At 41.7% G+C, this 13,526-nt stretch overlaps 1 protein-coding gene across 1 annotated transcript in view; it reads right to left on the bottom strand.

The window, feature by feature from the left end:
• The window catches only part of LOC138765556 (complement decay-accelerating factor-like), a 34,527-nt gene that overhangs the window by 19,095 nt on the left and 1,906 nt on the right, over positions 1-13,526 (bottom strand). Inside the window, exons 3-6 of the mRNA XM_069942588.1 lie at positions 13,329-13,523; positions 10,625-10,721; positions 8,351-8,424; positions 7,544-7,729 (exon numbers count right to left, since the gene is read on the bottom strand). Of these exons, the coding sequence (XP_069798689.1) occupies positions 7,544-7,729; positions 8,351-8,424; positions 10,625-10,721; positions 13,329-13,523 (552 nt within the window). The remainder of the gene's footprint in view (positions 1-7,543; positions 7,730-8,350; positions 8,425-10,624; positions 10,722-13,328; positions 13,524-13,526) is intronic.

The raw sequence follows: 13,526 nt of genomic DNA, 5'->3' as shown, positions 1-13,526 counted from the left end.
TGAACTGGATTCGACAATGGCTGGACAGGAGAAGCCAGAGTGTAGTGGTGGATAATGACTTCTCAGACTGGAGGCCTGTGACTGGTGGTGCCTCAGGGATCGGTGCTGGGACCATTGTTGTTTGGCATCTATATCAATGATCTGGATGATAATGCAGTAAATTGGATCAATTCACAAAGATTGAACAGAGAAGGTTTTCAAAGCCTGCAGAGGGATCTGGACCAGCTGTAAAAATGGGCTGCAAAGATGGAATTTAATGCAGACAAGCGTGAAATGTTGCATTTTGGAATACACAATGAATGGTCGGGCATTGAGGAGGGCGGTAGAACAGAGGGATCTGGGAATATGATGCATGATAACCTGCAAGTGGAATCACAGGTAGATAGGGTTGTAAAGAAAGCTTTTGGCATATTGGCCTTCATAAATTAGAGTGTTAAGTGCAGGAGATGAGATGTTATGGTAAAAGTTGTATAGGACATTGGTGAGGACAAATTTGGAGTATTGTGTGCACCAAACTCCAGGAAAGATATCAATAAGATAAAAAGAGTGCAAAGAAATTTACTCGGATGTTGCCCGGACTTCAGGAACTGAGTAACAGGGAAAAGTTAAACAGGTTAGAACTTTATTCTCTGGAGTGTCGAAGAATGAGGGGACATTTGAAAGGGGTATTTAAAATAATGAGAGAGACAGATAGAGTAAATGTAGGTCAGCTTTTTCCACTGAGGGTAGTAGAGATACAAACCAGAGGACATGGGTTAAGAGTGAAAGGGGAAAAGTTTAGGGGGTGAAATCAGGCTCAATTTTAACATTTAAGAAGCATTTGGACAGGTACATGGATGGGAGAGTTATTGAGGGCTATGGATTGAGTGTAGATCAGTGGATTTCGGCAACAAAAAAATGGTTCAGCACAGACTAGAAGGGCCAAAGGGCCTGTTTGCATGCTGTAGGTCTCTGAGCTGTGGTTGAAGAAGAGGACACAGGAAGCTGAAGTGCTCAGATGGAAATCTATGGAATAAAGTCCGAGGTAATGTGCTCAAGGAAGACAAACAAGACAAGGGAATGTGTTATAATGGGAGAGACACAGAGGGCTGACCAATAGACTATAGACTATGTGTACCAATTTCAGAAGTAGCAAGATGATGAAACAACTCGAATATCCCCACAAATCTCCAAGGCGGACAAGGTACAGGGAGGCAAACGGATGCTTCCCTTTTTTAGCCACGTAGAGCAGGAGGTCAGCGAGAACTTTATAAATGATCTCTGAACCTCACAGACTACTACTTACATGGAGGCGTGGCAAGATGGCGTAAGGATCAGACGTGCCTTCCAGTTCTCTCCTGACTCTATCTTATTGTTTTGTCTAGAAATGCCCGTTAAAATTCTTTAAAAGTTTAGATAATTTCAGTGCTGTTAATTTAATTTATGATGGTACAATTGGTGGAAAAGAGCAAAAAAAACGACAACAGATCATCAAAAAACCACATTTTCCAAAAGTTCAAGTTTTGGAGCCTACCTACAGGAAAGACACCGGGACTCAGCGTGAAATGGATCCCAGGAGAGAGGTACAGTGTTCGGATGTAGAGCTCTATGTTACATCGGTAGAACCCCCTAAAGAGGGCGCCAAACAGCCTTTAGAACAAAGAGTTACTCAAAGGCATTTGTCAACTGTAGAAGTGGCGCTGCAAACTGCATCTCTTGAGAGACAAGAACCTATACAACTTGATGTACTGGGAGAATTTAATACATTATGGACTGGGGAAAACCCCGGCCAGCGTCCTCCAGTCATTGCTGGAGAGGCTGTGGCTGGGGTTTCCACACGCAGTCGTACTACAAGGAAGGCAACCAGAATGAAGGAAGAAATAGAAGATCCTTTGGAGAAGAAGCAGGAATCTGTTGAGCCAAAATCTCTTCCAATTGAAAAGATTTTTGTGAATCTTGAATCTAAATTATCTTATACAATGCAGGGATTATCCAAGATTATGACTGAACTTGGTACTAGGTTTAACACTTTGGTGAAAATACATTCTCAACAGATGGCTGAGTTTGGAGCTTTTAAGCTTGAAGTGAGAGATAAATTTAATTCGTGTGAAGAAGATACAGACGAAATACGGGATCAAGTTTTTGATGTGACCAAAATGGTCGAAGACTTAAAAACTCAAAATAAAAATTTGGTGAAAAAGATTGATTATTTGGAAAACCAATCCAGACGGAACAATATAAAGATTATTGGTTTGCCGGAAGGTATGGAGGGACCAGACCCAAGAAAATTTTTTACTGAATGGATTCCGCAGGTGTTGGGTCAAGAACATTTCCCGGAAGGTATAATACTGGAACGTGCTCACAGAGCCTTGCGTAGAAGACCTATTTCAGGTCAAAGTCCAAGACCTGTTTTGGTTCGTTGCTTGAATTATTACGACAGAGAAATAATTTTACGAGTGGCTATTAGAAATGCACAACAGAGAAAATCACCCTTGATGATTCAAAATAATCGAGTTTTCTTCTATGCGGATTTGAGTCAAGAAGTTATGTTCCAACGACGGGAATTCAATCCTGCTAAAGAGTTGTTGTGGAAGAAAGGTTACAAGGCAACCTTTAGATATCCAGCTGTTTTGAAGGTTTTTCAAGATGGTTGCCAACCAAAGTTCTTTGATTCTCCAAAGGAAGCTATAGCATTTGCTCAAGAGCTGCCAATTACTCGGTTTCAACAGAGACGTAGTCCGCCGCGATCTCTAAGGAGACAAGAGATGGAAGAAAAGAGCCGTGCTACAAGAAGGAACGGTTGTAATGGTGACTCGGCAGTTGGAGCTGATTAAAAGAAGAGTTGTCCTTTTTTTTTCCTAATGCTTTTTTTTTAAAAAAAGGGATATTAAATAATTATGATGTTAGTTTAAGATGAAGTGAGAGTTGGGGGAGAGAACTGGATAGGCACTATTTCCTGAAAGTCATCTGCTACGTACGAGTTATCTCACACCCATTTTTTTTTGGGAGTTACCGCATTGCGCGGTTTGGACAGGAGGGGGTATTTTTAACCTCCTACCCGTTTTTTTTTCCTTTTTTTGTATTATTAGATTAAAGAGTGAAGGGTTTTTTTGTGTTTATAAAAAAAAGCATAAGAAAGTATTTGATTGTTTAAAAAACTAAAAATTGATGTGGTTTTTTTTTGTAAAGTTTATTCAGTAGATAAGGAATATCTGAAATTTAAATGTGAATGGGATGGATAAGTTTTTTTTAAATATTTTTTCTTTAAGGTGAAAGGAGTGGTAACTCTGGTGTATATTATTTTGCTATTTTAGTTATAGAACGAAGGGAATAATGGTAAAAGTTATAAATTGAATCGTACAATTCTTAATGAGGCTTGAATTTTGTTTGTGGTTTATGCTCCACTTGTTGAAGATATAGATTTTGTTGTAGATGTGTTTTTATTATTTGGATATCTGAATTTTAACGTAATGATTGGGGATATTTAAATATTTAAATGTGGTATGGAACTTTTATTGGATAGCTATTCAAGAGTAAAAGAGAAAAATGGTGGAAGAGTACTAAAATTGAATTGTACAATGTTTAATGAGGTTTGAATTTTGTTTTAAGATGGTGGTTTATGTGACTAATATGATGATAGATGTGAAGTTAGTTGATATTTGGTGAAGGTTTATCTCTATAGAGAAAGTTTTTTTTAATCTTTTTTTCATGCTACAATTTTTTTTAAATTGATTATTGTTTAAGAATTTTTGATAGATAATGTTACTAACTTTACTAATTTTTTATATTAAGTTTGAGTTAAATATATGCATTTAAGTTTGATTTAAACATGTTTTTTAAGTCTGATATCTTAGTATTAATTACTTTTCTTTTTGTTAGTATTTTAATCGGTTATGTTTTTTTTTTGTAAGTGGGTTTTTTCTCACATATATTATTAACTTTATTAATTCTTCACTCTTTATTTTGGGGGGAAAGGGGGATTGGACTAATTTGAGTTGGGTTATTAATGTGTAATAATTATTGGGGAGGGTATAGTTTATTTAGATTACTGATATTGTATTGTAATTTTATTATTTTATTCTTAATTTTTTTTTAATGTAATCCTATATGTTATTCATGTTATAAAATCTTAAATAAAGTTTAAAAAAAAGACTACTACTTACACAGCAGAAACAACGGGGGAGATTTAAAGATAGGTTGTCAAGGTTGAACAGTTTTAGTTCTAAAGAGTACCATACAGAACAAGTCAGTCTTGATCTGTGACAGTTAGTACAGGTAGGAGTATAAAATTATGATGGATTTGCATACAATGAATGGAGAAGTCCTGAAGAGCAGAGAGATTGAAGAGAGTGAAACAGAAATCTACAGACACTGTGATTGTAGTAATAACACACCAAAATGCTGGATGAACTCAACCAGCTTCATAGGAGGGAAGGATCGATTACCAATGTTTCAGGCCTGAGCCCTTCTTCAAGGTATAACATAACATAAAACATAACAATTACAGTACGGAAACAGGCCATTAGGCCCTTCTAGTCCGCACCGAACCAAACACCCCTTTCTAGTCCCACCTCCCTGCACGATGCCCATAACCCTCCATCTTCTTCTCATCCATAGACCTGTCCAACCTTTTCTTAAATAATACAATTGACTCCGCTGCCACTATTTCTCCCGGAAGCTCATTCCACACAGCTACCACTCTCTGAGTAAAGAAGTTCCCCCTCATGTTACCTCTAAACCTCTGCCCCTTAATTCTTAACTCATGTCCTCTTGTTTTAATCTTTCCTCCTCTTAACTGAAATAGTCTATCCACATCCATTCTGTCTATCCCTTTCATAATCTTAAATACTTCTATCAAATCCCCTCTCAACCTTCTACGCTCCAAAGAATAAAGACCTAATCTGTCCAATCTCTCCCCATTCTCCAGATGCTTAAACCCAGGCAACATTCTGGTAAACCTTCTCTGCACTCTCTCCATTCTGTTTATATCCTTCCTCTAATTAGGCGACCAGAACTGCACACAGAACTCCAAATGAGGCCGCACCAACGTCTTATACAATCTCAACATCACCTCCCAACTCCTATATTCCATGCAATGATTGATAAAGGCCAGCATACTAAAAGCCTTCTTCACCACCCTATTCACGTGAGTTTCTACCTTCAGGGAACGATGTACCGTCACTCCTAAATCTTTCTGCTCTTCTGTATTCCTCAATGCTCTCCCATTTACCACATATGTCCTATTCTGATTCTTCTTACCAAAATGAAGCACCTCACACTTATCAGCATTAAATTCCATCTGCCATTTTTCAGCCCACTTTTCTAAGCAGTCCAAATCCCTCTGCAATCCTTGAAAACCTTCTTCATTATCCACTATTCCACCTATCTTAGTATCGTCTGCATATTTACTAATCCAATTCACCACCCCATCATCTAGATCATTAATGTATATAACGAACAACAATGGGCCCAATACAGATCCTTGAGGCACACCACTGGTCACCGACCTCCAACCTGACAGACAATTATCCACTACCACTCTCTGGCCTCTCCCTTTCAGCCAATGTTCAATCCATTTGACTATCTTAAAATTTATACCTAAAGACTGCACCTTCCTAACTAACCTTCCACGTGGTACCTTATCGAAGGCCTTACTGAAGTCCATATAGACAACATCCACTGCGCTACCCTCATCCACATTCCTAGTCACCTCTTCAAAAAATTCAATCAGATTGGTCAAACATGACCTTCCTCCCACAAATCCATGTTGAGTGCTCCTGATCAGACCCTGTCTATCCAGATGTTTATAAGTACTATCTCTAAGAATTTTCTCCATTAATTTACCTACCACAGACGTCAAACTTACAGGCCGATAGTTGCCAGGCTTCCTCCTTGAACCCTTTTTAAATAACGGAACCACATGCGCAATGCGCCAATCCTCCGGCACTATCCCCATATCTAATGACATTTGGAAAATTACCGTCAGAGCCTCTGCTATTTCCTCCTTCACTTCTCTCAATGTCCTGGGGAAGATCCCGTCTGGTCCCGGTATAAGCAAAAATCAGGTCGGCATCTCAATGAAGACTGAGACAGAAAAGGGGAAGAATGGGAGGGGAGGAGTCCAGACCAACAGACAAAAGGTGTTAATTGGATCTGATACAAGGTGAGAACTGATCTTGACTCTGTGAAAGTAGGCGAGCGGCTGTGGAAGTGAGTCTTGGTGAGTACTTGGTCGTAGAGCTTGAGAGCAGCAGGGAGACCAGATGGGGAGCAGTGAGAGGCTCTCAGAGAACTCCCTTCGCTTAAAGGAGAACAACTTCGGGGCAGGCATCCCTTGAAGAGAGTTCACATTGGAGCAACTGAATGGAGTGAAACACAAAATCTGCAGAGATCGAAGAACAGAAGACTTCAGAGTCAAGGAGAGGTTTCACCCAAAGGTGGGATTGACTGAAGGATGGGCAGCAGAAACATCACCATATTTTGAGAGCACCTTAAGGAGTTGGAATCAAACTAGGAAAATTGAATAAAGTGGTAACTGTTTCTTGAAAGCCAAAAGTGTGAAAACTTGAAAAAGACAATTTTGAAACACTCAGCAGTTCAGGCAACGTGTGCAAAGGAATTGGGCAAACATTTTTGTTCACAGAACCTAACCTCCCAAAATGTTAACTGTTTCTCGTTGCACCCACACTATCTCTTCAGCGATGTCTTGCCTAGTTTGGAGACAATGGACAAATGGCCCTCTTCTGAGCTGGAAGGTTTCTTCGGGATTCTGATTACAAGTTCAACACCCTTCTGCAGAACTGTAAAGCTAATTAGAGTCACAGAGCATAGAAACAGGCCCTTCGTCTCACCTAGACATTTGAACAGGTATACGGAGAGGAAAGGTTTACAGGGAAACCAATCAAATGCAGCCAAATGGGACCCACTTGGGTAGACAACTTGGTCAGCACCGTCTTTTTGGGCCAAAAGGCCCGTTTCCTTGCTCACTATCAGCCACCCATTTACACAGTAAACATCCTGCAGTGCAGGGCGGTGCGATGTATAGTATTACTATTACTGGTCTAGTTCTTCACTCTACTACCATCGGGAAAAGGTACAGGAGCCTAAAGACGAGCACCCAGCGGCACAAGGACAGCTTCTTCCCCGTCCTCCGTCAGATTCTTGAATGGTGAATGAACCACAGACACTGCCTCACTGTTGTGCACTGTTTTGTTCTTTTATTTATAGTTGTAAGGTGGTCTATATGAATGTTTGGTCTGTGATGCTGCCACAAAACCCCAAATTCTGTCACTAGTTCATGACAATAAACCTCGATTCTGATTAGAACTGCTTAATGAGGCATGAGTGGCAGAACATTCATGCCATGCCCTGTTGAAGTATAATCGTGGAGTTGGGGGGGGATTGTAACAACAATGAGAATGGAACAAAGTTGCACCTTCTCTGGCGTTTCATTGGCGATGCTGGCAAATGTGAACTATTTACCAGAACCACTCATCTTGACTGGTGTTAAGCTTGTTTTCTGTAGACAACTGGAATTAAACCCCTCCCCCAGGAAGGTCATTACCTCTGCACGTAGGTGGAGCAGGGCTCCAATTTCCAGCCTCATTACAAACGATCGATGATGCACCAACCAGCTTGTAGCCAACCTTACAGGTGTATGAAGCCTTCATTCCATATTCCCAGAACTCTGAGCCTCCGAGAGGTGACACATTCCCATTTTTGATTTCTGGTGGATCACCACATTTGACAACTGGTGAAAGTTAATATAATTAGTGTTACGAACAGACTCAGACTATTGGTAAGCTGCAGAGAGAGAGTGTATGTTGCCAGGCACTCGACAGAGAACAAAAATCAACGGACGTGCACCTATTCCCCCCAACCCCACTCCCAACCCCCTTAAGATGTTGAGTTTAATTGGGGATGATCATTCTTTAAAATACGAGTTTCTACCACAGGCTTCTTTCACATTAAAACGAGTCTGCGTTGCAACAGGGTTTTTGGCTACATGGGGGCATTTTGTGATGAAACCAATGCTGCCCAGCTCCTGTAAAGCCTGAGCAACAATCATCTCCCCTGAAACTCCAGCAGTGATTATGCAGGACTGAGGCTGCCAGGGTTAAAAGCTGTTGCAGTCAACCTGCAGGGCCCTCATCATCTTGTCCCATAGATTGACAAACATCAGATTTTCACTGCATCAGAGAGAGTAATGAGGAGACTCAGTCATTCTTGGAAATAATGATTCATTAATGACTATTTGCCAACCCAGATTTCAAATTCCCCATCGTAGAAAAGGATAGTACATCTTGGAAGTAATAAGCTAACTCATTCCTCTATCACTCCAACGACTCACCACCATTCTGCCCAATGTTACCTTCACATGTGGGAACTTGGCCACTCCATCCATTATTTTCACATTTCCTTTTAGCCGTACCCACCAAATTGTATCTGGAAAAGACAAAGGAACACGTTGCTGGGAACTAAGATGGAAAACATCTACAAGAAGTTGAACGGAGAAGCAAGAGGAGGCTCAGAAAAGAGACGTCGAGATTATAATGAATAAAACCATTCCAATAATGTTCTAAAGCATAAAAAAACAATTGATAATGTGTCAAGGTCAAAGTGCAAACAAATATATGTTTATTCCTTGACAGCCTTGTTAGCTTGGTCTACAACTGTTCAAAGTCTAACAACTTGATTTCACTCCAACACAATAACATCCAGCCAAGGAGCAAGGGGATAATTTAGCTCACTGAAGCACCATCAATAATTCACAAAAGGCTGATACTGAAACAATCAGGTTTTTAACAGCTAAAACGGGAACACTTTCAAACAACCATCCACCTCCTTGACTGATCGGAGCAAAAGGAAAGGGGGAGCCCGCAAGGGGCTATGGGTAGGATCAGTCTCGGGAGGCGTGTCCAGTCGATAGCAGCCAATCACGGTGTAACAATGGTTCACCACACTCACTGATCGTACCAGAACTAGGGGACACAGCCTCAACAATCAGGGGAGTAGATTTAAGACCGAGATGAGGAAAAACTGTTTTTCCCAGTGAGTCATGAATCTGTGGAATTCTCTGCCCAGGGAAGCGGTTGAGACCACTACATTAAACATACTTAAGGTTCAGTCAGATAGATTTTTACATAAAAAAGGAATTAAGGGATGTGGGGAAAAGGCAGGTCAGTGGAGTTGAGTCCATGATCAGATCAGTCATGATCTTATTGAATGGTGGAGCAGGATCAACGGGCCTTATGGCCGACTCCTGCTCCCATTTCTTGTGTTCTTATTCAGTAACATCACAGCCGATGATTGTAACTGAGATCTCACTTTCTCAATAATCAGCCATTACTTTGCTCAGCTAGATTCCATCTGCTCGCATATTCAAAGGTCAGAGGAAGCAGTGTTTTAGAGAATCAACTCACAAAATAATTTCACCACATCAGTAGCCTAAAAGGGAAGCCTCAAGTCTTCTCCCACAAGAGGGAGCTTCTGGTGTTCAGTCCTGTGAGATGATTCTAAACTCCACATTCCATTAATCACCGCAATACATCCTTCTCCGAACTGCAGACTTACAGATCACAGACAACTGTCGGAATCACGGGTTACAGTAGTGATAGTTTCAACTTCCTCAGAACTGACTGGGCACACAGTGCAAAGGACTTGGATGTGGTGGAAGTTATTAACTGTGCATGAAGTTTCTCAAACGATCTGCAGATGGTCTGAATAGACAGGTGCAACACTGATCTCTTGGGAAACATAACAAGATAAGTGACAAAGAAGTTTCATTCTCACAACTGCCTTTTGATAAGTCAAACAATGACAGGACTTGGCCCATTAAACAGAAGGGCCACAGGGAGTGTTATAGAACAGAAAACAATAGGTACAGATACAAGATTCAATTTATTGTCATGTAATAAAAACAGGTCCATATTACTCAAAATTGCCTTTTATCTGCTGTCAGGCAGGCAGATTCGCTTGAAACGCCTCTTACAGAGAGAGAGAGAGAGAGAGAGAAGCAAAAGAAAGTCCCCCCTCCGCTGTTTTAAAAAAGATATCCTTCATAATTCGGTGCATAGCTATTCATAAAAGTCAAATGAAGAAGCTATTACTTGTCCTACCCATCCTACGTATAATTTAGCATGTTCCAATTTAGAAGATGCGTTTCTTGTAGAAAGACCTTTAAATTTTTTTAGGTGTGCCAAGACCTGCTTCCTTTTCACCGACCCGTTTTTCCATTAACATTAAGACTAATAAATTTTAGCATTCTATCCATATTGATTTTCAAATAAATATTGTTTAATCATAGAATCTTTTAAATTGTTTAAATAATAGTGATCTTTCCCCTTTAAAAAGCACATACAAGGTCCCTGTCCTGACAGTGACATAAACAGGAAATCCCGAAAGCTCAAGAGTAAAGCTGGCGAAGAACCCGTCGCTTTAGCTGCATCTTTTATAGATACTCCTCTCCTGGCGCCATTCGTGTTTTTACCTCGCCGAGTGGGAAGGCTTTGAGGAATTGGGGGAAGAGCCAGCCCAACACGTCTCTGCTCGTCTCTGCCCCTGCCCTGACTGTCGGCTGTGCATTGTAGGCAATGAGTTTTTAAATATATACACATTCCAGCCAGAAGACTTGATAAATACTCACCCTTTGTCACAAAAAAAGGTAACTATACTTCCGAATGTGTTACCTGTGTCATTGTAATATCCATTCAGAATTTCACCAGGACTCCCACAACTTTTAGCTGAAGAGAAACAGCAAAGAATTCCATATGTTAGAATATGCTCCACTTCTGCTTCACACACTCAACGTTTCACAGTTGGCCAAATTCTAGGATTCAAGTGCTCAAGGTGCATGGCAATGGAAATAAAAGATTTGTCCCAAACATGTAATACTTGATCAAACGTTTGCCTTGAACCACATTAAAAGATACTTCCCAAAACATAGTTGATTCTAAAGCAGCTGTTCCACACGTCCATTCACCTCGTCAGAATACTTGGTTCCAGCAAACCCATGGAAAGGTACCTCTGGAGGGGTCGGGGGGGGGGCGGCGGTGGGAGAAACATCTGGAAGATTTAGCCACCTTCTTGGGGAAACTGGAACAAGGTTCTGGCACGAGGCACAACGACGGTCATTTCTGAGAATGGTGACCATTTTGCACATAAGCAGTTCCAACAGACGAGCAGCCGGGAATTATCAGTGATGCTTCAGCATAAATACACTTCCTGTTGTGTCACAAGATCCTTTGTGTCTGCATTGTCTCGGATCCAGGAACATCATCATTTAACAGCAATGTGCATGGCTGAATATTACTCCACAGATACAGCAATCGAATTATTAAAACATAAAACATAGTAGCCCACAGTACAGTACAGGCCCTTCGGCCCACAGCATTGTGCTTACCTAATAACCTCCTCTAACCACACCCTAGAATTTCTCTACTCTATAACCCTCCATTTTTCTCAGTTCCATTATCTTATCTAATGGGCTCTTCAAATTTCCGATTGAACCTGACTCCACCACCGTGCTCAGCAGCACATTCAATGAGCCCTCCATTCTCTGTGTGAAAAACTTACCTCTTACGTCCCCACCCACCTCACCCCCCGTACTTACTCCCAAACACCTAAAACTATGTTCCTTCATGTTAGCCATTTCCCTGGGAAAAAGCCTCTGCCCACCCTTTCGATCAATGTCTCTCATCATCTTGTACACCTCAATCAGGCCACCTCATCCTCCGTTGCTCCAATGAAAACAAGGCCAGGTTCACTCAACCTGGTCTGGGAAGGTATGCTCTCCAATCCAGACAGTACTCTTATAAATCTCCTCTGCAGCCCTCTATAGCATTAACATTCTTCCTGTAGTGAGGTGGCTAGAACTGACCATTCCAAGCATGGTCTTGCCTAACAGTAACATTACCTCATGGCTCGAGCTCATTCGACGGTTAATGAAGGCCAACGCACCTTCTCATCAACACTTTGAGTGTCCTATGGACACGGACCCCAAGATCTCTCAGTTCGTTCACATTGATTCCATTAACATTGGATTCTGCATACAAATTTAACCGACTAAAATGAAACACGTTTCTGGGTTAAACTCCATCTGCCAATTCTCAGCTCAGCTCTTCATCCCATCAGTCTCTCTCTGGAAGCCCTCCAGACCATCCACAATAATACTAACCTTCATGTCATCCACAAACTTACTCATCCACTCAACCACAAAGAGAAGGGGTCCCAGAACAGATCTGTGTGGAACACCACATGTCACTGACCTCCACCCTGTGCCTTCTGTGGGCAAGCCCATTCTGTATCCACAAAGCAAGACTTCCTTTGATTACATACCCCTTTACTTTCTGAATGAGCCTTGCATGGGGTACCTTATCAAATGCCTGTCGTAAAAACACAACATTCTGGAGAAGCTGAGCAGGTCAAACTGTGTCCTTTATGCAGCAAAGGGATGTTTCAGGCTTGAGCCCCTCATACAAAAGAGTAGGGGGTGGGGGTGTGGTGAAGACAGGAGATGATAGGTGAAGAAAGGAGGGAGGGGACAGCAGCAATGAGGGGGGAAGGAGGGATAGCTGAGTGGGTGGAAGAACTGAGAAGACAGAAACGGGGAGAGGAAAGAAAAGGTGAGCAGGTTTAGTGGAAAGCAGTGAAGTCAATGTTCATCTGGCTGGAGGGGGTCCAGATGGAAAATAAAGTGCTGTTCCTCCAATTTGCAGGTAGTCTTACACCAAATGCCTCTCCCTTCATCAAAGTAACTTTGTTACATCCTCTATGAATTCAATCAAGCCTGTGAGACATGTCTTTCCCCTGACGAAGCCATGTTGACTATCCCTGATCAATTTACGCCTCTCTAAGTATTTGTCAACCTTGTCTCTCAGGATCTTCTCCAACAGTTTTGCCCACCAATGGTCTATCATTTCTGCATTATCTCTACTCCTTTTCATGAGCGGGGAACATCAGTTGCAACCCTCTAGTCCATCTCCTGACCCCAGTGACAATGTGAAGATCATCCCCAGTGGCTCAGCAATCTGCCTATCTACCCCCTAACTTCCCACAGTCGCCTTAGACAAACCTCGTCTGGTCTTGACGTCTTATCTAACTTCATGGTTTTCAAAAGTTCCAACGTGTCCTCTCAATGTCAACGAGCTCCTGGGCCTCAGTCCACCTTCAGTCATCCTCAAAATTGCAAAGATCCTCTTCTCTAGTGAACACTGAACCAAATATTCATCAAGAATCTCCTCTGACTCCATACACATTTCTACTACCACCCTGAACGTGTCCCAGCCTCAAACCACTCACCAGCAGATGGTGGGAAAGATAAAGGGACAGTGTAATGACTCAGTACTTACGATCACAGGTTGCTTTCAACGAAGACCATGAGGCGTTTTGCAAACAGGTTACCTGTGGAATACTTCCTTCGGCAAAAATGTAACCGATGTTACACCTGTAGGTGACCTTTGTCCCCACCGGGAAGGAGATTCCAGAAATATGTTCGTCAGACGGTGCGCCATCTTCCAAAGCTGGTGGTCTGCCACAGGTATCTGCTA

Source organism: Narcine bancroftii, chromosome 5 (genome assembly GCF_036971445.1).
Source record: "Narcine bancroftii isolate sNarBan1 chromosome 5, sNarBan1.hap1, whole genome shotgun sequence".
Taxonomy (NCBI): Eukaryota; Metazoa; Chordata; class Chondrichthyes; order Torpediniformes; family Narcinidae; genus Narcine; species Narcine bancroftii.
This window is presented reverse-complemented; position numbering and strand designations above follow the sequence as displayed.